The following is a 23,655-nucleotide window of genomic DNA, read 5'->3' on the forward strand; positions in this document are numbered from 1 at the left end:
CCACTCAGCAACTTTTTTTTATTTCTTCAGTGCTCCCACAGTGTAGTGTGTATTCATTTGGGTTTGTTTATATTTAATTTGACCTGTGGCAACCTTTGATGGATGTTTTTTTTTCTGAATGTTTTCCAGGAGCAAAGACGACTCCTCTGAATCCGTGGAGGGACCCAGGTTTACCATTCATGACAACGGGTCACTAGAGATCTACAACGTAGAGAAAGGCGACAAGGGGCAGTACACATGTTTGGCCAAAAACATAGAGGGATCATCTGGCATCGACGCCATGCTGTATGTAAAAGGTGAACAGTTTTACCTGTTAGAAAAGTTTTCAGTCGCTCACAGTCCTTAAAATGTAACTAACACGGCCCTGGCTGTTGAAGATCCCACTAGAATAGTGGTGGCACCGGAGGACCGGCAGATCTTAATAGGTACCATGGCCCAGCTCTCATGCCTGGCAGAGTACGACAAGTCCTTCAGCAACGACTTTGAGCTCCTGTGGGAAAAAGACGATATGGAGATAACCCTCAACTACACCGAGAATTCAAGGTAGGAAAGAGAATTTGGTTTATTTATTTATTTGCTTGTTTACAGCATTGCAGCCCTAATCCCCGCTGGAAAGTCGTTTTCCTTTCCAGGTTTGTCAATCAATATTGTGTCTCCATGTTTCTGTCAACAGATACTTTGTGGAGGATGGTATTCTTCACATTGTCAACGTGAGCCACAGAGACCAGGGTGTGTACACATGTGTGGCAAAGACTCCAGTGGACCATGACACGGCCTCAGCTCTGATCATGGTGTTAGGTGAGTCAACATATGAGCGCTATTCGTGCTCCAGGCCAAAGGATCAGAGACCCCTGCTGCTACATTAATGTGTGGCACATTCATGAAGGGATCCAAATGTCAGGAAGCCAAAGCAGAGCAAGAAAAATGCAGACCATGACTTTATTAGTGCAGTGCAGTGTCTGACAGTCGCCCTTTTGAGATATTGTTGACATCTTCCATTCTAAGAGAAAGTGTGGCAGTCAATGCAGCGATGGAGCTCGTTCCACATCCTCTGAATCCTGGGTGATTTGATTGAACAGTTGTTCCCTTGGCCTTTTCTTGCTGCAGAGATTGATGTGTCTGTGATTTATTTTTTTCCAAAGCCATGCTGTTGTGATGATTTTCAGATGTCCCAGATGCACCTGAGAACTTGGTACTGTCTGAACACCAGAGCAAAAGTGTGAAACTGAAATGGATCCCTGGGGACGATCACAACAGCTCAACCACAGGTAAAACGGAATATCCATGTGAGCGGGTGTCGGCACATACAGTACATACTAAATGAGTGCACACTGCAGTGAATGGCATTAGTATGTCTTACACATTCTGCATGCTAATAGATTTGTTTGATACCATCTTGTACAATCCAAACCTATTATTGATTCATCCAAGCATGAGTTATGATTAGTCTCCCTGGGGAATCTACAAGCCTAGAGCAGGGTTTGAGGAGTTTTCTGCACAGCTGGTGGTTAGATAAGCAATCCTTTGGCAAGAACCATAGCGGTGAGGGGTTGCTCTGATTGTCGTTATACCTGTCATCAGAGTTTATTATCGATTACGAGGAAAGCAAGTGGGAGCCAGGCAACTGGAAAGAGCTGCTCCGAGTACCAGGCAACCACAACTCGGCCGTCCTCAAGCTCCACGGCCACGTCGACTATCGCTTCCGTGTGTCTGCTGTGAACGATGTAGGAAAGGGTCCTCCCAGCCAACCAACGGAGAGATACAAAACTCCCCCGGCAGGTGTGTGAGGTCTTCTCCTTTCATTGTTTATTATACTTTTTGATAAGGTCCTCCAGGCTACTTGAGCTGCCAACACTGCTGCTCTGTGAACTTTAAAACACTCAGACGTGCTACATAATTGATTCCACCCTTGTTGAAAATCTGCTCTCTTGTGTGTCTATTTCACTGGAGGTTTCTTTTGCTAACAATGCAGACAAAATCCATATTCCTTCTTTTCTACAGCCCCTGACAAGAACCCTGAAAATATCAAAATCGAAGGTCATTTGCCAGATGAAATGGATATCAACTGGGAGGTAAGAAACAGAGTGGCGTCTTTGTTATCCTCTTGCTGCAGTGTCGCCTACCTTTACATAGTGAAGTATTTACTTCCACTCCAGTTTTTGGCAGTCAAAGAATTTCTCTAAGACAACAGGAACGAAGTTTTATCAATGTTTCATAGACAATTACCAATAGGAATTTAAGAAACAGAAATAACCCACTTCTAATATTTTATTCTGCCGTTCAGATCTTTAGAAAACCCATTTTCTGGGATCATGAATGAGTTTCCATTGAAAATATTCCTTTTCTTTGATTAGAAAGAGGAAGGAAGGCTATGAAAAGGAAAATTTTCTTTTAGTGCTCACAGTAATATATTTGGCTGTATTGTAAAAAGATGAATCTCTCCTTCACTTATTATCTGGTTGCCCTGTCATGGTAACGTAGCTCCTGAATCCAGGATTCATGAGCTCTCCCACTGTTAATGATTTGCTTTTGTGGATAATGGTATCTCATTCTATTTCTCACGGTCTGACTTCTGTGAGGAAATGAATCTTTTCATCTGCAATGTCTTAGCAAGCCCTGTATCAAAGAAAAGCCTCACTAGACCAGGTCAATTGTTCCATTGTTTTTTAGATAGCGGGAAAAAAGCTGCAAGCGCTCCAAGCACAGTTCACTGGGCTAGCTTGTCATTTTAATCCCACGGTGGCAGTGACATTGAGCAGGGAAATACAAGAAACATCTTATGCAACTGTGAAAGTCTCAATGAAACCTTTCACACCATTGTTCTTTTTACTTTTGCTTTCTTTTCCTTTCATTATTCAGCCCCTGTTACCCATTGAGCACAATGGTCCCGGTCTAGAGTATAAGGTGAGTTACAGACGGCAGGATGTGGAGGAGGACTGGAAGGAGCACACAGTGAAGAGACACTCGTTTGCGGTCAGGAACACTCCCACCTTTGTGCCCTACGAAATCAAGATCCAAGCCAAGAACCATCAGGGCTGGGGCCCCGAACCCAGGATAGTGACCGGCTACTCAGGAGAGGACTGTGAGTAGTGGTATCTTAGTGACCTGACATTTGTTTTTATTTAAGGCAGCACATTTTGTATTAGTAATGTATCAAATAAAATGACCACGAAGAGGTCATTTGTAGTGGCACAAAGTGCAAAGACATCTCGCCCACCTTTGAAGTTGCCTTAATATCTGTCCTTTAGCATTTTCTTTTTTTGATCAGTTTTGCTTTTGTCACTGTAGAAACTCTACTAAATTTGCTGTAGACCATCTATCCAGTGTGAGCATTCTCAGCCTAATTGTGAAAACATACCATATAAAACACACAGAACAACTTCATGTTCAGTTATGAAGCTTGATCTGGTATGTCTGCCCCCAAATCATTGTAATATTATCTAATGCAGCTTTACGTTTGAACATATAGATAAAAAACTGCTTGTAAGAGCGAAACAGACTCATTGTATGCATTTATTTTTGTTTTTTGCCACTGTTTTAATCAAAGGACATTGCAGATAGCTCTAGTGGACTGAGGTGATTAAACTGTGCAGTTCATTGACATAAACTTACACAGTTTCTGGGTGTTACAAAATGTAAGTTCTCAAACTTTCCTCTCGCCTTTTGCAGCCATTTGGAGCTCCCAGAGTGCAATTAGCAACTGTAGTGTTCAGACTTTATATTTGAAAGGGGAAGCTGTAGTTTAATTAAATTATTTTTAATTAATTCAGTTTCTAATTCTGGTATTTTTAACTGCAGTATTGAAGTGAAGATATGTGTTTATACCCTTGCTGAAATGTTTTGGACTGCAGATTTGACTCTACAGAAATGCACTGTATCTCCTTTGTTTAGCTTTCTTCTGGACTTGTCCTCAGGAGGTCACCTCAGGTCATGATACTTACTCTTGTGTTCTCACCCAAATGTGGTGACAGGAAAGGCAGTGTTTGCCCTCTTTAGCTGAACTATTTTACCATTTTACCTTAGTTTTTGTGACTATAGATAGAGTCCCTCCCTCATAGGTCCTGTAAATAGTTGACCACTAACTTGAATAGAATGTTTTTGTGCTTTTGCCTCATTGTTTTTAGAGAAGGGTGCAACGAATAATCGACATCCATGACCACATTAGTTCTTGTGCACCTGCAAGTGTTATTACATAAAAACACAGACCCATCTTCGCACTGAATGGGGACATACACTGTGGATGGACCAATTTCACTGCTGATCTCAGCACAGGAAAGCTGTAGGAACCTCGGATGAACCAAAAATAACAACCTCAGTCTTTATTCATAACATAATAAAGCTGCGTTTCGGAATTTGCAATGTTGTAGCGGCCGTTCACATAAATCACAAAGACACTTGTATTACAAAAGTACCAAACAAGCATCTTTATTATCTTTATTGTCACTTTGCATATGTCTAATTTCAAGCTTTAAAACTGATACATAAATAAGAGCCACTGAGTCTTTGTGCAATCCATAGTCTAAATAGTCGATTATTCGTTTCAATACATTATTCAACTATCAAGATAATAGTTAGTTTGAAGCCCTATTTTCCCAAAAACTCACTGCTCTGTTTTTCCCTTAATTACCTTACTGTGGAATGTAATGTGTATTTGCCTTTGCAGTTCCCTCTGCTGCACCTGATGATGTAGCTGTGGAGGTGATGAACAGCTCAGTGGTCAAGGTTAGCTGGACACGAGTACACAAGGACAAGTTACATGGACATCTGGGAGGCTACAGGGTAATACCTCAAAAACAGACCTTTGCCTTTAGACACAGTTTAAAAGGAATGGTCCTGACCTTGCTCTAAACGTTTGCTTCTCTCACCCTGCTCCTCTCTGGGCCAGCTCAATGTTTTCTTGCTCCCACCACCAGAAAAAAAACAACAGCACAATAACTTATTAGCATTCTCCCACCATATCCATATGTATGATGTACGAGTTTGATGTCTTGAAGCCGCTGCTGAGGGTGCTCCTGTGTCTCTTTTTCATTATAGATAAACTGGTGGCGTCTGCGCAGTCTGGTGGACTCAAAGAAAGGCCACGGAGACAAACACACGCTGATGTTCCCCGGGGATCGCAGCCACGCCATGGTGCCTGGACTAACGCCCTTCTCTGAGTACAGCCTCATTGTCATGACCTTCAACGGGCGGGGCAACGGCCCAGGCAGCCATCCCGTCAACTTCAAAACCCCAGAGGGAGGTAGGATTGTGGAAAAACAGCATGGAGTGTATTGATTCACAACTACTGAAGAGAAAATCTAATAATAGCCAAGGAAACTGGGTTGCAGAATTCGACAGTTCACTGTGCGTATTACCTTCTTTGCACTTACAGTCCCGGAGAAAAATCCTGTTTTCAGGGTCACAGATGTACAGAGACACACTGTTTCTTTGGTCTGGGACCCGCCGATGGAACCTAATGGAATTCTCACTGGGTATCTTCTTGAGTACCAGCTCAGTACGTATCCTTGTGTGTTATCCTTACACGTAATCACTGCTGATATAATGGTGTACCCTCTGTATTGCTATGAGGGGATCATATTTTTTCTCTTTAACAGTGTTTACATCCCGCTGTTTCTTTTCAGCTTGCACTCACTAAAAACAACTGAAATAGTGTGAAGAAAAACACACAGTCTATATATTTCAATTAGGAAACAGTGAGTCCATGTGAGAGGCTCTTCTTCTACTGTATTGTAGTGATCCAGACAAGTATGTCCAGTACTTCAAGAGTGTCATGGGAAAGAAAGAAGGTGTGTTTTTGGCTCACTGGTGATTGTCTAACCCATGATCCTCAGCAAGGAAAGAAAAAATCATTGTGCTGCTCTAATAAGACCAGGGTCAGAGTGTGTGTATAGGAAACATGTCAGGGTGATGTCTGCCGGCCTGCATGTCACGATCAAGGCTCGGCTAGTGCTGACCAAGGCTGCTGTGTCACAGTCTGTTAAGGTCCGGTTATACTGACCCCATCCTGTCTGCAGGGGACATCTTCAGCATAGCTCACAGTCTCAGGGGATATCATCACTGAACACATCCCACGTGAGCACACACTTTGATGTCCTTAAATAAAAGTCTTAACGGAGCTAATGACTAACTTCCAACAACGTCTCAGTGCCGCATTTCTCGGCTAATTGAGTTTGATTTGGCGGCTGCACAAGAGGGCCAAGCGTCATACTGTATTTCAGGAGAGGACGTTTTCATTGTGCCACAGCAATAAAGCTGATGGACTCTTTGAAGTGTGACTTTTTTTGAAGTCCCCTTGAAGGAAGTCATGTGCGAAATGTTGAGGATAATGCAGCCAGCTGTCAGCGTATCATCAGTGACACAAGTGGCATCTGAAGCTACAGCGCAGCTGTTTGAGGTCTACGCCCATCTCCACAGCAGCCTTTAATAGCTTCACATCTCGCAGGTTTCACAGGAAGTCCTGTTGTAACATGTTGTTTAACACACTGAGCGCGAAGGATTACCTGGGGTTTAAACAGCTAAACTAACCTTCTTTGAAATATCACTGTTTCTGTGTAAAACCCTGAAATAATTGGATCAAGCTGTCACCAAAGGAGATCAGTGGTTTTATCAGCACACTAAAAATAAACATATAATATAAACATAACAGCAGATATGGGCATTATGATGTGTTTCCTCTACTAGTACACTTTGTAATGGTAATAATATTGCTCTACTAAACTCACACATACCAACAGAAGTTTCTGTCAGTATACTTTTCTGAATACTGAATGTAAAGGTTGAATATATCTTAAAGTTGCCCTCACTACTGAGTGGGTGGCACAGTCACACTGCCTTAAAGAGCTCTTAACCTGGGGCACGGTATGCAAGTACAGACTAAACAACAAGCCTGACTGCCTCTCAGGGAGCTTGACAAGACATAGATAAGTGTGACATAAAAGAAGATGAGGACTTGCTCGTAATCTATTCTATCATTTAAAAATATTTTCCTATTTCTTCATTGCAGGTTACTTTAAACACTTGTCGTAGAACACTTTGTTGCATGACATAGTAGCTGCATTTATTGAGTTTACCATAAAACTTAAGAGAATTTATAATGTATTCACTTTATTTGCAATTGTATGTTTATGCAGATTGATCTAGGCATATTTTGTGAACACTTCAGACCATTCTAGAGAAGTTTTCACTGCACTGAAATGAAATATGGGCACAAGTGGGAGTTAAAACCGACCTTGGCTTCAGTTCATTCTGTTTTTCTCCCATTTGAGCTAAACTCACACTTGCTGTCGGGTCATACTCGGATTTCAATGTTGAAGAATTTTTATCTGTTTCACACTGCACAAGGCCAGTCGTATTAGACCCACTAGACTGGAGTATATTTGGAAATATTGTTGTCTGTAGTCAGCGGAAGAGCCAAAGTCTGCAGCCTTCAGCCAGTGCACTCCATAAGATCATGTGCGCCAGCTGTCAAGCCCGAGCGTCTCCAAAAAAGTGAGAAAGTAATTCCTCCACAGGGTAGAAACGTGACACTTGTGGCCTCTTCTCTGTACCAGCCTGGATTTCATAATGCACCAAAATTGAGTGTTTTTGTCCCTAGAAACAAAACAAAACCAAATATAACCCATCATAACTTCTGATATCAGTGGGTGGTGTCCAGGCAAAAAGAGAGGCAGACCAATACGTTCTTGTCATTGTCCCTGTTGCCTCCTACCAGAGAGACGTAGCACCTCTTTCACAGCAAAGGTCACCTCAACACCTGCTGTGTTTGTTTTTATTACAAAGAACATAAATGCCACCTCCCTACCTACTGGGCTGCTTTACGTAGTGAAAAATGAGATCCCATCACAATGTAGACAGAGTGCAGATACCAAGAACACAAATAAACTCTCGCTGAAAACGTGGAGGGCATAATTAGCTTGTTTGTTAATTGCAAACAACATTTTAAAGGGTTATTAAGAAGAAAAAAACAAAGCAATTACAAGTTGTCTTTTCTAAAGCCCAAGAAGGGAATGTGCAGGCCAAAATAACAAGTGACATTTGCTTTCTTTGGCATAGCTGAAATGTCTTGTGGTTGTCAGTTGGAAGTATTTGAAAAGCTAATTGCTGGAGAATTCTCTGCCCTAAACAAGACGCATTCAAACATTTCAATGTGTGGTGAAGTACAGGAGTCATTCTGTCAATAATGGAATGCACTTAGGGTATCTGTACAAATACATAGCAGGTAGGCATACCAGCACGGTACTTGGTTTAACAAGTTTCAGGGGAAAGGAACATTTTGGTTTTATTTATGGCCACATTTCTGGATTAACCTTGTACGAAGTTCAGTTAACATTGAGTACTAATTGATTAATTATCAAGTATAGAATTATCATTACTAAAAATTAGGATAGGCCAGAAAGAAGGGTATACTCCGACTACAAAATGCTTTCATATTTTTCTACAAGTGCAAAAACCTAACATTAAAACTTACTTTTCATGTCATGTTGTATCATTGTATCAAAAAAGTAAAGCCACTGACTGCCACTCACACCAAAAATTTCTTCAGCTTTGTTGGACAATACACAGCATAAAGAAGCACAAAGACAAAGATAGACACTCATCACTCACAAAATCATGTTTTATGTATGGTTTTGTTGTCCTTTCTTTTGAAAAGCATGAATAAATAATTCCAGTTGAGCTAATGGCCGCTACCCTTTTGAGACAAAGAAAAAATGAAAATATCTGTGTACAGTAAAAAATAGAAGAGATGTACGCTGTAAAATATACCATTCACTTGCTCACATCTTTTTAACTGCAATACCACACTGGTTGGAGGACATCATATAAGTTTCCTATAGGTGATAATACAGAAACATGAGGAAAATTAATTGGCAATGTGTAAAAACGCTTTCTACTTGTAGTATATGTGCTCATTATGTGGAGCACCAAGTGAGATGTTCACCCTTGGTACATCTTTGTGTCCCAGTTGTTCAGTAAATTCCCCCACAGCTACTTTGAATGGTACAAACAACATTTTTACACTGTTCATGGACCAATTTTTTTGCTTGTTTTTTTAATATCAAGTCAACGACACAGAGGAAGTGGGGCCCCTGCAAACAGTAGACATCAGCAACCCCGACACCACCAAGTGGATCCTGCGTGATCTGGAGCCTGTTAGCAAATACAAGTTCTACCTGCGTTCCTGCACCACAGTGGGCTGCGGGCCTGTTGTCAGCGAAGAGTGCACCACCACCCTAGAAACAAGTAAGTGATGGAGCGTCCAGAAAGCCAGTTGACGAGTCGTGTGTCTGGTTAAGGTTGTGGAGGTGTGTGTGGGTGAGCGTGTCGCTTTCTGAGACAGTGAGCACACAGATGAGCTCTGAGCAGCAGATTTGGTTTGGCTGAATTGAAGCTAAGCAAAGCAGGTGACAAAGTCATTTCACTCTTCCAAAATGGCACTGAACTAACGCAATATGATATATGCCTGAGCAACCAAGCTTTTCATATCTCCATGTAAGTCATTTTTGTGGATAAACAATTTCATACGGCTGCAGTGGAGGTTTTCATTTGTCACTGTCATGAGAGAGCAAGTGCTTATTGATTGGACGGAGAGCGTGAGCTATGAAACAATCAACCAAGAAAAAAAATTGCTTTGAGCAGGAGGGAAACTGAAGGTTTTGATACTGAATTGTGTAGTCATGAAAGAGTTGGTGGGTAAGTAATCCTAATGAGCCAGCTCATAACATGTAATCTTTTATTTTCAATTACATATCATTTGCTGAGGACTGGGCGCCGTGCTTTAGCTGGCTCAAACTCAAGTCGAGCCTCCGTGATAGAGGGCGGTGGCGTTAACGATCGGACGGGAAATGAAACCGGAAACTGGTTCACCTGAGTGTCAGTGAAGGAACTGCAGCAGCCACAGATACTGTCGACATAAATAACCGGGTCTTAATACAAATGCAAACCCCAAAGGAATTTTTTGTAACAGAGTTTCTTTATGTAAAAAGTTAACATCGAAACAGGCTGCAGGTGCTGAATATGCAAGCGATTACTTACTGTTTGCTGAAGGAATCCTTACAATCACAGAAAGAAACTTAATTGGCTCTTAGGGGTTGGGTATTTGCATGCTGAAAAGCCAGGAAAAAATGATTACAGCGAGAATGACTCTTTATGTATTGCAATTTTGTGGAGCTATTACATGCATGTGGAGAAGTGACTCAAGATTTGAGCATGAAAGCTATTTGTGGTAACTCTACCGTCACCGTGTGTGTGTGTGTGTGTGTGTGCGTGTGTGTGTGTGCGTGTGCACTGGATGTTACTGTTGTTCTTCTTAATGGTCTTCTGCCTGCTTTCACATACGCCACTAAAAAGTGCATTGCTTTCAGAATTTGCTCTGATCATACAGTGTGTGCTACGAGTCTGTCTGTGGATGTGTACGTCTGCTTAGCAATGCAATTCTTGTCCCTTCTGTCTTTTTCTGTCTTTTTGTTTCCTGCAGCTTCCATTTTGGCTTCCACTGTCGGTCTCAGTATGTAGATTTGTGTTTGTGCAGATACTGTGGCATGTCATACCTACACATACACAACTAAACTGCTCTGAAATACTGACAGCGTTAATATGTCATTTTTTTCACAGTGATATTTTGCTTTGTGTTAGTATAACATGCTCCACAGTCATGAGCTCTATTTTAGATAGCGGTTGCATGCTTTAGACGTAGAAATGCATTCATGTGTGGATGCCGTAGGCGTGATTAAATGATCAAGATCTGAGTCTCAAACAGTTGGACACTTTTTATTTGTCCTGTACAGAATTTAACAGCCCTAAACATCCAGCTCCTCTGCACATAATTGACCTTGTCTGCTGTTTGCCCTTGCCATCAGCAGAGAGCACTCTGATGCCTCCTTTCATTAGAAAAATGTCAACTTCTGCTTAGATAAAGTTTGTGTCTTCCCCTCTAATAGCAATGGTAATGAGTAACCTAATTATAAATTCATATTAATCTTGGCTCATTAGCGACTGTAAACGAACATTGACTTTTATCCTAGCAACGGCAGACTCTGAGCAACATGTCTAACTCAAGCTGAGGTAGTAAATGATGCTTAAAGAGCGAAAGCCAGGAAGAGCATCAGACATGCCACACCTACCTTTCCTATCCCTTTGTCTTTTAATGATGTGTAAAAAATATCAGAATTTTAAGTCAAATTAAAACCCCATCACCTCACATTGTGTTTTTAAGTTGCAGATCATGTTTTACTGTCGACATGTAGTTACTAATTTTAGAGTTTAGCAGTAAATAGCATGTGTGCTAACAGTAGAACGTAGCCTCCTCGCCGAGCTCTTATCCCATTTGATAACCACAAGGTCTGTCTTTCTTTTCAGGCAAGTCAGCTCCCCCCTCACCTCCAAGCACTCGAAAGTCCCCAGTGACCAAACCCACTCGTTCCACTATAGGTAGCGCTCCAGCACATTCTGACACAACGAGCATCTCGCCACAAAGAGAAACCGATGCTGTGAATGCACGCGGAATAATACATGTTTCATGTGAATGTTTTCTGATTTGATTTTGATTGGCTGTTTGCTCAAAGTAGATTAACAGCACAAAAACCAAAAATACTTCCGCAGGTGGTTTTCTTTGAGAGTTTGTATTGTCTTCAGTAGCCGGAATATAAGATAACGGCTGTATTTTACTGCTAGCTGGGTTTAATTTCTCTGCTGCACCACAGGGAAATCTAGGATACTAGATCTATATCCTGATCCGACAGTGTGGCTGTGGAGTGCAGTCCCTTGCACAGGACAAATATGTCTAATTGTAAGTGATTGATTTGTTGGGCCCCGGTCCTCGTTGCACGTGGCAGTGTATTGACCCAACAGTCACCTGACATTACCATGTAATCTTCAACTGGGTAAACAGTAACGCAGCTCTGGGACAAGAAGGGGCAGCATCTGAGCTGAGAGGAAACGGCGAGGAGAAACGTCCTCCTGGGCCACGCCGGGGAGGTGTGAGCTCATACTGGGAGGATGATATTTACAGGACACTGAGATAAGTGGATAAGTGGAGGCTCTTGAAATCCCTTATATCAGAATATTTTCTGGCCGCTCCTTATAAAAAAAAAAGCCTCCTGACTTTGAAGGGGCGTCTTCCAGGGCATCAGCTCCCTGCTGTGTGAGCAGCTGCTTTCTGCAGCATTTAATAGCAAGCTGAGGGACGTGGTGACAAAGCACGGCAGCCAGCCTTGGGATATTTTTAACTCATGAGCCTATGTCACTCGAAGTCATCACGCAGTTCCAATGTCTGAAATTATAGTTGCAGACTAATCCATCAACATTAGTCAGAGAGTGTCATTTGCAGTGGTTGGGATGGACAGCACAGACGCAGGTGTCCTTGTGAACTGAATTATCACCTGAGCAAATAATGCACCTGAGCTGGAGACACAGCAGAAGATTTGCATGTTTGCTGTGGTGAAATGAAGTGGATTGCACTTTGTTGACTAGCTTAGACAGCTGCTATCAAAGCACACGATTCCCATACTAATGATGCATAGGACCAACAAAATGTGAGAATTTTTTTCATCCCGTTTGAGTATCAGAAGGAAAGCTTTCTTGATATGTATGTGTAGGTAGATAAAGCTTTGAACAAATAAAACTTATTGCTCTCAAAACAAATGAAGAGTTCATTTGCAAAAACAGATAACTCTGTTTTCAGAAAACTTATTTTTTTGTTTACTTGAGATAATAATAATAATAATAATAATTATAACACTAATAATTTATTTTTTCTATATTTTGTCATGTATTTTTTTATTGAGTCAAATCCACTCAACTTCAGTTTGATTGATATTATCTCAAGTAAACAATTAAAAAAAACTTTCCTGAAAATTTATCAAAACGGAGTTATCTGTTTTAGCAAATGAAGTCTTCAAATACCAAATACGAAAAAATGATTGAAGCCCCATAATAATTTGAAAACATTGTTTAAAAATAGAGCACAAGCAGGACCATAGTTACTGTTGAAGACACAGGCTTACAGTCTGTGTTGTTTCTAAGAATGAATTCTGTTTTATATTAGAGATTAAATAGTTATCAGATTAGTTGAGTTTAAATGGACAGAAGCAGTGCTGATAATCATTCAATAATTAATCTAGAAATATTTAACATTAGCCTTACATCATCAAGGTCCAGCTGACCACATTTGCGTTTAAGACTGTTAGTTGGACAAAATGATAACTTGACAACAGGATCTGCTGCTGCTGTACTAAACCTCATTAAACTAAACAGAGTGTCAGAAAGTTTATTTCCAGAGTGGCAACATGGAGAAGACATTTAGAGAGCTTTCAGAGAACATAACAGAACAACAAAATGGATAAATAAAATGACCTTATTACTGTATTTCATTCATATAACAGACAATTTCTGAAGAAGTGTCAGCATGTGAAATGTCCATCATCAAAGGTTTTTGAGGTTAAATCTCCCTTAAGGACTTAGTAGATGTTCATTTAGCTTTGCAGGCTCCACCTGTGGTTCCATTTCCATCTCCACATTACTCTTGTCATGTGTGTTGTTGTGAGAGTGACCCACCGTCCCCTTCTGTCAGACATAATTGATGCCTCCTTACAACAGCGTTAGGAAAGAGCACCCTTGCCTCTTTAGTATAAAGCGGTGAGCAGCATCCTTCATCGCATAATGACAACACTCCTAAACACTCCACGACGGCTTTCATCTGCTTTGTCCTTTACTAACCCCTGTTTGACTTTTCTCCCCTTTTCCCTCTTCTTGTCTCATTTTTTTCCCATCAGTTTCGGCCCTGTTGAATGTTAGCTCAGCTGTTAGCGACAGCTCTGCAAATATCAGCTGGATATCTGGAGGAGAGCACACACAGTTTTACATTGCATACATGAACCACCGTAAGCTCAAATGACGTTTCTCTTAGTTGGTGGTAGAGTAGAGAGAGTAGAGAGTGAAACATCCATCGTCTTGTGTCTTTTTCATCATTTCTGCATTGGATCAAACTTCGTTTTGTGTTTTCGTAAGTACTGACACATTCCTGATCATTCACCCCTCTGCACAGGTGAGGGTCACTGGAAGATGTCAGAGGCCTTAGACACCTCTAAGACTTTCCACATCATTGACGGACTTGAACCTGAGACCAAGTACACTGTGCGACTTGTTCCTAACAGCTGGGTTGATAATTCTAGCATATTTGAAGATGTTATCACGACCGGGTCTACAGGTGAGAAGGGAAACCAAAGTAGCTCAAACTGAAACAAGAAAAGAGAAAAAGAAAGTAGAACTAATTGACCTCTCATTGAAAAGAGTAGAGTTGCACCCGTCGCGTCCTTGAGCAGTGACTCAAGCCGCGGCGTGTGGTCCTCCGCGGTGTCACTAGGATTTAATTTGGCTCACTAAGAGGAATTACATTTGTACAGCGTTCCTTACTTGATTAATTAGACAAGCAGGATTAGCTGTTTAATATTAATATTGGACCGTTTCCATCAGCGGCTCGCCCTGCCACCTTCCGCCTTTGCATCAGATAGGCTTTGTCGATGTAAACATTCAATCAAGTGTCCTGATGAAAAGGCCAAGGCGAGTCAAAGTCACCGGGCATTGTTCTCTGCAGGTCTGGCCAGCATCCACGGAGGAATATCAACCCAGGGCTGGTTCATCGGCCTGATGTGTGCCATCGCTCTCCTCACTCTCATTGTGTTGATCGCCTGCTTTGTCAACAGAAATAAAGGAGGGAAGTATTCTGGTAGGTGCTCACTTACAAGCGCACACGCATCACCTTGTTTGAAGACTAATTGCCTCTTGGAGCGTCATTATTGTTCCATTTTGCTGTTTGTTGCTATGGAAGAAACGATCAATCTTCCCAGAAGCCGCTACCAGAACACATTTTGTTTTTTCTTCTCTTTTGCCAGGCCACAAAAAAATATTTTAATGCAAATTTATACATAAAATAGGCTGCTGCATTGATAGTAAAATGAGCATTTCTACTTTATGTCCAGCATTTGAATTTTGCATTATTTCGAGAGGCAGCCTTTTTTTCCCCGGCAAACAATCTAAACAAATTGCAGCCCACAGCGAGACAAAATGCAAATGCTGCACATGAGGTGACTGCGCAGGGGAATGATGACATAAGCTCTGTGGTATCTCAATGTTATTCCTGCTATTGGGGACGTGAGAGTCCTTATCAGCTTTATTATTCACGGCTAATGGCCATCAGGTTGTCGTCTGGGCAGCAATCGCTTCACTTGTCAGCAGAAAAAAGAGCGAGATGCAGCTCTGTCCTTTGTTTCCTCATTAAGTTCTCATTATCGCCTCTGGTTCCAACAACCTTTTCTTTCATTTGCTGGAGTCATGTACTTCTTTTTTTGTTCCACCACATATAGGACTATATATTAAATTTGTAGTGTTTAACATGTTTATAATGAACCCAACATTTAGGTACAAGACAAAGCTTTATTTGTTCATGAAACTTTGTATTTTTTTCTACGGCTTGCATTGAATTTTCATTCATTAAGTAAGTGAAGGGAATCTGCGACTGTCACTCTTCAGACAGCGTTAGCAGTCAGGGGACACAGTGATCTTCACTGGCAGCCATCTCTTGAGGAAATCACTAATATCTTCTCTTCATTTTGTGAGCAGTAAAAGAAAAAGAAGACCTTCACCCAGACGTGGAGTCCCAGGGCATGAATGACGACACATTTTGTGAATACAGGTAAGCGTCACCCTCAAAGCGCTATTTCACCACCCCAGTGCAATTCATGCGCAACAGCATATGAATGTTCTCCTCTGCTAGCGGTCTTTTCCATCTTCTCCTCTCAGTAATTCTCTTTGCATTTCTCTTCACGCTGAAAAGACAACCCAGCATGCACGAGGCTCACGTGGAGCCTCACACTTTTTCTACTGAAGACATTTGATGGACTGAGTAATGGGAAAGTATGAGATAAACAGCAGTAGCATCACCAAGCTGTTTACACATCAGTGTTGTTAGAGTAGAAGTATTCCTTGTGATCTTAGAAACGGTGTCGTGTTTTTGTGTTGTGAAAGACATTGGATCACAAAGGGAGCCGCAGGGCCGATCAGATGTTGTCATTTTCTGTCCGGATGGTGCTAAATGCAGACCGGCCAGCACACAGCAGGAGGTCAAAACCAATCAGTGTAATTGAAAGCAGCTCATCTCCGGGGCAGTAATATCTGGGCACGTTTCATTAGTCCTTTAGTGGTCCAATTCATAACAGTCTAGCGCTGTAGGAGTCCCGGTGTAATTCTCCAATCAGTTGGATTTGCACAGCACAACAAACGCTGATGTGATGAAGTCAAATGTGGCTCAGTGTGACAGCATTTATACTTCATCTTGCTCACCTCAGGAGCCAGTTTGCTCCAGCTTTTTGTAAATAAATTGCTGTTAACGACTACCTAGTTTCAAACCAGTGATTTAATCCGTTTGGCTGCAGAATTAATAACATAACTAGGATAACTTCAAAAATGTTAAAAAAAAAAAAAACTCAATTAGCCCAACTCCAGCATTTTGGTTTGTCTGCTAATGTCCTTTCTAGCGAGGCGTTAGATGAGAAGAATGCTAGACTTTTTTGTCTGCTATGAAAATGTTATGGTGTTGCCATGAGCCAGTTAGTTTAGCTGAGCACAGAGTCTGGAAACGGGTAGAAGCAACAACACAATGACCACCAAATTCTAGGAAGTCACTGCTTGTAGCCAAGAAATAAGTCACCAAAGTATGAAACCAACGTGGATTTCATAACGAGATATAGCTTGTTAATTAAAGGATTCTTTTAGATATTCTTTGTTAACCTTTGGACTAAGCCAAACCAGCTGTTTTAACTTTTATCTCATTTTGTGCTAAGCTATGCTAACGAGCTGCAGATGGCAGCTTTAAACTTTCCATACAGACACATAGAGGTATTATTAAGAAAACATTATCCATATTTGTGTATAATTGGGCTGTAGCTGTGACCAAAAACACAAAAATATTAGCTTTTCAGTAAGGCTCGTTAAAAACTGAGATGCTAGTCTTAGCTATGCTTGCTCATTTAAACCACTATCATAAGTAGCTCAAAATCACTGACAGGTTTCACAGCACTGGATGGTTTACTAACATTGGGAAAAGTAGTAGTAGGACTGAAGACAGCCCTTCTTATCTGTCAATACTGACATATGACATATGACATACTGACATGAGTATTTTGTCTTTCGCGATATATATATATATATATATATATATATATATATATATATATATGTTTGATCGATTATATTGAAAATACAGGCCCCACAGTAAAAACTCAATGCAACCAAAGTGTACACAGCTGTGCTCGTGGACATATAAGCTGGAAAGCTTAAACAAAATTAAGTATGCCTGTGATTTCCAATCCTCCTGACTAGAGCAACATGGTTATAAAATGAGCAGTGAGCAGCAGAATCTTCTCAGTTTCGGACCTATGGATTGTGTTTATCTGCATGTCTTCATTAAGGCGAAGCATGAAAAAGAATTACCAAGGGAATTTAACATCTGATAGATAGAAAAGGATGCCAAGAAGATCAGTAACCACCTAAAAAGCATGCAAAGCACAGTTGCAGCAGTAATTGAGACATAAAAAGCTAAAGTACCTCCAGTTAGAGCTGGCATGGTCATCTTCTAAAATAACGGCAGTGACTTTGCAGCTTTCACGATCTACGAGGAAAAAAACACAGGCAAGTACTTCAGACGTGGCACAGGGGTTATCAATGGAAATTGGAGTTTCTGTGACAGCTCAGAGAGTGTGAAGGACACTGCATATTGTGAAGCACTAAAGACGAAAAACTGACTTGGCCAAGTGTGTCTCCTGACCTGAGCCCAATTGAACACTTTTATTTTTTTAAGGGTAAGGCAGACAACCCTTCCAGCAAAGAGCAACTTGAAAAAATACTGGAACATCTCTCTACACCGGTATGCCATCAAACATAACGGTGTACATACAAAGTATTAAAAAATTAGAAGATTAGAATCTCTGTAATTAAAAATCATGGCATTTAGGTGATACAACTCAGGGGTGTACTTACTTCTGCTGTATACTGCGACGGTACTTCTGTAAAACGCCATCATACCAGTTTGTTTTCGGGGTAAACATTTTCTACTTATATACTGATAATCTGTGCAATATTAGTATGTGACATGTGCAATACTGCTATTACTACAACTAGTACTTCTGTTTATTTTGGTTCATTTTTATTTTTGTATGACATTCTCAAAATGGTTGCGCCATCTTTTCCCCACTATGGGATTAAGAAAGATTTATCTTTTCTTGTCTCATTTTATATTCAAAAACTATTTAAATCCAATTTAACTAACATGGTTTGGTCTGTTACTTTGGTCAAAAGTTTAATTGAGTTATCTAAAAATCTTGCCTGTTCACATTCAGCATCTCTTTTCTGTTTAAATAGGTCACATGCTACAGTATCGCCTAACATAACTTCAGTTGGTCTAGATAGCTTGTTAGTTAGATGCCCTAGCTGTGGGGTAAATATTTTGCAGTCACTAATTTATACGTTTTATGTGGTGCAGCCCATTTAAATTTAACACTACAACTGTGGCAAGTTTTCATTATTGAACGGCTAGCTGGTGCAGCTGACTCCTGAGCAACAGGCAATTCATGTCAACCTGTAATGTCAACAGGAATCGTCTACCAACATTACATAGTACATCCTATGCAATAATCTCACAGTTAAAATGCATTACACGTTCACAGCATGTACAGCCTCAACATCAGCACCACTTTAACATCGCCGTCGGCATCGCATTTGTCTTACAGTTGTGCCTTTGTCAAAAGCATTGATGCACGTGCGCTCCAACTATTAACGTGTACATTTGTGTGATTACTTCCTATTGGTCAGCCGGAGGTAAAAGCTAACGTCAGTCACAGAGGCTGACTGTAGAAGCAGCGATAGCTCCAGCCTGCACCCCTGTTCTCTCCAATAAGCCACAGAGTGAAGCCATGGGTGAAATGAGGTGATTCTAAATCCGCTGTGCCTCCTCTCGCAGTGACAACGACGAGAAGCCACTGAAGGGCAGCCAGCACTCGCTGAGCAGGGAGATCAAAGCCGGGGACAGCGGGGACAGCCTGGTGGACTACGGCGACGAGGACGCTCAGTTCAACGAAGACGGCTCCTTTATTGGCGAGTACGCAGGGCGAAAGGAGAAGAGGGCGTCCACCGAGATCAAAGCCAACGTTCAGACCTCGGCATGAGGAGCAGAAACGCCATCCATCTTCCCCCGGATGCCGTTTTCATTAAACCTGCTGGGAGGAACAAATGAAGGAGGAAACAGACATTATCCACACAAGTTTTGTGTCAAATGTAATGCGTCATTGCCAACTGCACACTGCCATTCTCATTTTATAAAGCTCTGTTTTGTCAAGTTGCAACAGAATGACCATTACTAAATACTTTGTATATATAGTGTATATTGTATGTGCGGAGTGTCTTTTTTTTATAATTATTATTGCATAAAAATTTAGACGGTTTGAATTTTCTTTCTTTTTTTTCTTTCCATTACTTCAGCTGCAGTCCTGTTTGTACAAATGTCAGGAATATTTCACTCCCCATTGCACATCATTGAATGCAGCTTCGCCTCTGATGTCACCTTGTAGCAGGCCACAGAAATGTGGGGATAGCAAGTTGATATTTTTCAATTGGAGCATATATTACTGACCTTTTATATTTGAAATGGATTCATTAAATATGATGTAAGATGTGTATAAAGGTTTGTTTATTAACTTATTTTTTTTCCAGTGGTTTTATACCTGACAAAAGAAAACTAGCAAATTCACATATCACTGCATATTATCACGAACACTGATTCTTAAGTCATCTTCCTGTGATGTTAGAAGGAAAATATTATTTTGTTTATTTTTCCTGTAGCATGAGAATTTATATCCATTAGACGGCCTAAATTAGCCCAACACACATTACTGCCGAGTTTAAAAACAAAACAATGTAATCCATTACAGGTTAATGTTTACCAGATCAAGAAATTTGCTAATTGAATTTTTCATTAAAATGTATAAATGATTTTGATTTATAACTGGAGCATTTATGAGTGAAAACAGGTTTTTAGATAAATATTTTATAGTGCTATGGATGCTAATAGCTAGCATAGCAGATGGGGGGGGGGGGGGGGGGGGGTATTAGTTTTGCAAGTAATCACCTGGTGTTCAAAGAAACCGTTTGGCATTCTTTCAGTGGAGTTAAATGAACAGATTGATACATATTTCATAATTGTATGCTTAATATCAATTGCTATGAAGGTAAATATGAAGCAAAAAGTAGCAGCCTAGCTTAGCTTAGCACAAAGTCTGAAAATGGGGCAACAGCTCGCTTTGTTCCAAAAACAAAAGTGCCACATTAAAATGCACAAATAGGACTTAAGGTTTTAATTGTTCTTTTTAGGTGAATTTCGCTACCTGCAGTTTTCTTCCATTTCCTGTTAAGCTAAACTGACCAGCTAACCTGCTGCTCGCTGGAGTACACGAGAGCAGTATTGATCTTTTCATTTAACTCTTTTTACATAAATGCATATGCCTACTTCTGAAAACGCAAACTACTTCTACGTATTATTACATTTCCAAAGTTTTGAAGGACTTTCACAGAGAACTATTTCATATTTTCAACTAAAATGAAAGCAGCAGAAGTTTACACAGATTTTTTGTATGAGTCCAAGTCCCAAAATATAGGATCCTACATTTCCATTAATGCATTTTTATGTCCAGTTCTTTCAAGCTTTATGTTATGCATTTGTAATCTCCAAGTCAAAGCTGACATAATCCTGAAGACATCACTACAACATCATCAGGGTTATTTTCTCAGTCTTGACAAAGCTGAAGATGAGCACCTGTAATGATTTAGCCTTTTACTGTAATCCGATTAATTCATCTGGTTGCGTGATATGCGACATCTACCCACCCTGCTGATTCAATATGCTGTAGTGAAGTGTTACATCAGTCTTAACAAGCCTTACTTTCAAGCCTTACCATCCAAAACACTCTGTCCATTGTTCCATGTTAACATTTAGCAACATGATCAGAAAAATTGCAATGTTTTGTAAAAAATTCAGCCATTGCATGTTACAAATGTTAATTGGTGTTTTTCGATGTCATTAAATTGCTTTACTTTCCTACATCCTGGTAAGGGTCTGACTGTCAACTCAGTGCCATAGCTGACGAAAGATTAATAAGGTCCTTGATAACTGCAGTACTCTTTGTGTGTCCCAACAGATGAATATGTAGCTGAATAAATGTCTGCACTTCCTTTTAGTCGACACTAAAACATGAGAAAGCAGTGCCTTGTGAAATGTCCTCATTCACTCAGAGTAAAACAGAAGATGTTCGCCAAATTGTTCCCATTTGGCATATGAGTCTAACAAATGTCGCGCCAGGATGGAGTCTTAAGTCTGAGTTGAGCATCTTGTTTGATTACTTTGGTTGCAGCAGTTAATCACGAGAAATCAAAGAAGTGCACTCAGACAGGCTCTGGACTGAGGAGCGATGCTGTAATCACGTCTGATGGTTCCAGTAAGGCTAGTGGGGAGAAGAGAGTGTCATTGTGAGGGTTCTCAAATACTCCCTCATCACTCAACTGGGTTCGCCTTCGCTGCAACCCTGAGAGACTTCAGCTTCATATGCCCGACCTTCAGATGTTGATAACAGAGCCTCTGGTAGCCACAGTGAAAGTCCTCATCTTTCCGGCAACAATGCGTACAGCTGGACGTGATTCTACGCCTGCAATCAGTGTTGGGGGAAGCTATTTACAGAGCTTAATTGTGCAACATAACAATTACTGCTCTCTAGAGAGAAAATGAATTACATCACAGCAAGAGATAAACAGTCTGGACGACTCAAGCCTCTTTGAGGAAATGCTTAGAAAACATCAGTACAAATAAAAGCATGACACAATATAGAAGGATTTGTTCGGATTTTTTGAAGTCTATGCAACACTCAAGCGTCCATATATAATAGTACCTGGAAAGGGTTGTTAGCTGGTTCTGCCCACTTGCTGTGAAGCCACGAATTCTTGAGCTGACAAAATCTGGTATTTGTACTGAACTGAATCTAGTATGAGGTCACAGGTATCATCCTTTTTTGTAGTGTTTGTCAAAATGACCAGTTTAACATTCATATGGGAATCAATGTACAGATGGAGACACGCCAAAAGGAATTCAAACTTGCTATGCTCCATCCATTAATCCATTAGCTATACTCACATTATCCTGTAGGGATAGGAGTGCTAGAAGACATGCTAACACTCCTGTTAAATAACCTTTAACCAACAAGAGTTCCCTCAAAAAAGCACAAGGAGACCATGTAAACTCCACACAGAATGGCCCCTGCTGACCAACAATCCTCTTGCAATTTTGCTGTGATTCCATATTGCTAATCACTGCTCCACCATGCAACACTAAATTACTACTATTTATATTTTGGATATGGTACAAGACTAGGCACAAATTGAATTTTAAAGTATATGGAAAAACATTATGAGAAATCTGTTAAAAAATGTTCAAAGTTGAGGTAAAATTTTGCATTCCTCTTTAGACTTTATGAATCTGCTCTACAAGTGATGACAGAGGAAGGGACACTGAAAGGAAATGATGGAGAGAATTCAGTTAAAACATAGAACACTTGTCTGTTCCTAGTTAATTATAAAATGAGAAAATATACATTGTGTACATTAGCTCCAAGCTGTATATAACAAAAAGTGCTATAAAGCCTCTGAATATGAAGATGAAAGCAGATGCAGGAGTGTCCAGCAGACCAAATGTCCAGCAGGGGGCAACTCTTCTGGTTGCAAAAAGAAGTCGGAGTCTATAAAATTAGCTTACTTCTCTCTTAATTTGTTACTTCAGTGGACATTTTCTTAATGAGTTCATGGTCTCAAGTGCTAGTTTCAGAACATTTGAAACAGCATGATGTTCATTTTGTAAATTATGGTTGAATTTAGAGTAAAATAAATGATTAAGCAGGCTATTTAAAGGGTCAGGTCAATCCTTGTGGTTCACAGGTCACAACAGGATCATTCAGATTTAAAAATACTCCATAAACCAATGGGTGATATCATGGTCACTTCGTCCATCTTTTATTTACATAGTCTATATGCTGGACACAGTTCAATGAACTATGTGTAGCAATAAAAAAATCAAATTAGTAGCAATAAAAAAAGTCCAGATTCAGCACAAGAAATTCAATATCAGACTGCTGTTCTTGAAATGAAAATGTTGATGGAATGTTTGACAACAGAACTATGAAAATATTTCCATTGGAATTGCTGTGATTTGGCAGGTTGAGACATCATTCACACCAGAGGCGAGACAGTACTTGTCCACAAGCACCAACCTTCATTCCCACATTTGATTGAACTCTGTAAATGTCAAGTAACAGTTTAGATGTCTGCCCTCATGAGATACTCCATCTGTTAAATCAACAACATCCTGCTTTAGTATTCAGCATTCATGCTCCCGAGGATAACTGAGCTAAACCTAACCAGGTTGGTTTTGGTGGCTAAAACCAATCCGAAGTCAAAAATACTTGCTGTATTTTTGATAGAGGAGCCATTCCTTTATATCATAGACAAAGTAGAGACCCACAACCTACAGCCAGAGCTTGGAGTACTTTTTACAGTTAACCGATATCACCT

At 40.5% G+C, this 23,655-nt stretch overlaps 1 protein-coding gene across 7 annotated transcripts in view; it reads left to right on the plus strand.

The window, feature by feature from the left end:
- Positions 1–21,142, plus strand: part of chl1b (cell adhesion molecule L1-like b) — a 63,428-nt gene extending 42,286 nt beyond the window's left edge. For 4 of the 7 annotated variants that reach the window (XM_022222295.2, XM_022222425.2, XM_022222480.2 and 1 more), the window contains 16 exons: positions 130–296; positions 378–543; positions 674–798; positions 1,167–1,268; positions 1,582–1,779; positions 2,002–2,072; positions 2,860–3,082; positions 4,664–4,779; positions 5,035–5,239; positions 5,372–5,494; positions 9,061–9,240; positions 10,475–10,504; positions 11,356–11,427; positions 14,591–14,722; positions 15,616–15,688; positions 19,010–21,142. In XM_022222295.2, the coding sequence (XP_022077987.1) occupies positions 130–296; positions 378–543; positions 674–798; positions 1,167–1,268; positions 1,582–1,779; positions 2,002–2,072; positions 2,860–3,082; positions 4,664–4,779; positions 5,035–5,239; positions 5,372–5,494; positions 9,061–9,240; positions 10,475–10,504; positions 11,356–11,427; positions 14,591–14,722; positions 15,616–15,688; positions 19,010–19,214 (2,188 nt within the window). In that variant the 3' untranslated portion in view covers positions 19,215–21,142. Of the gene's footprint in view, positions 1–129; positions 297–377; positions 544–673; positions 799–1,166; positions 1,269–1,581; positions 1,780–2,001; positions 2,073–2,859; positions 3,083–4,663; positions 4,780–5,034; positions 5,240–5,371; positions 5,495–9,060; positions 9,241–10,474; positions 10,505–11,355; positions 11,428–14,590; positions 14,723–15,615; positions 15,689–15,829; positions 16,773–19,009 lie in introns of those variants that run through there. The other 3 variants (XM_051947948.1, XM_051947947.1, XM_022222544.2) reach the window with 3 other exon arrangements.
- The last annotated feature ends 2,513 nt before the right edge of the window (positions 21,143–23,655 follow it).

The sequence above is a fragment of the Acanthochromis polyacanthus genome, chromosome 5, assembly GCF_021347895.1.
Source record: "Acanthochromis polyacanthus isolate Apoly-LR-REF ecotype Palm Island chromosome 5, KAUST_Apoly_ChrSc, whole genome shotgun sequence".
In the NCBI taxonomy this organism is placed as follows: Eukaryota; Metazoa; Chordata; class Actinopteri; family Pomacentridae; genus Acanthochromis; species Acanthochromis polyacanthus.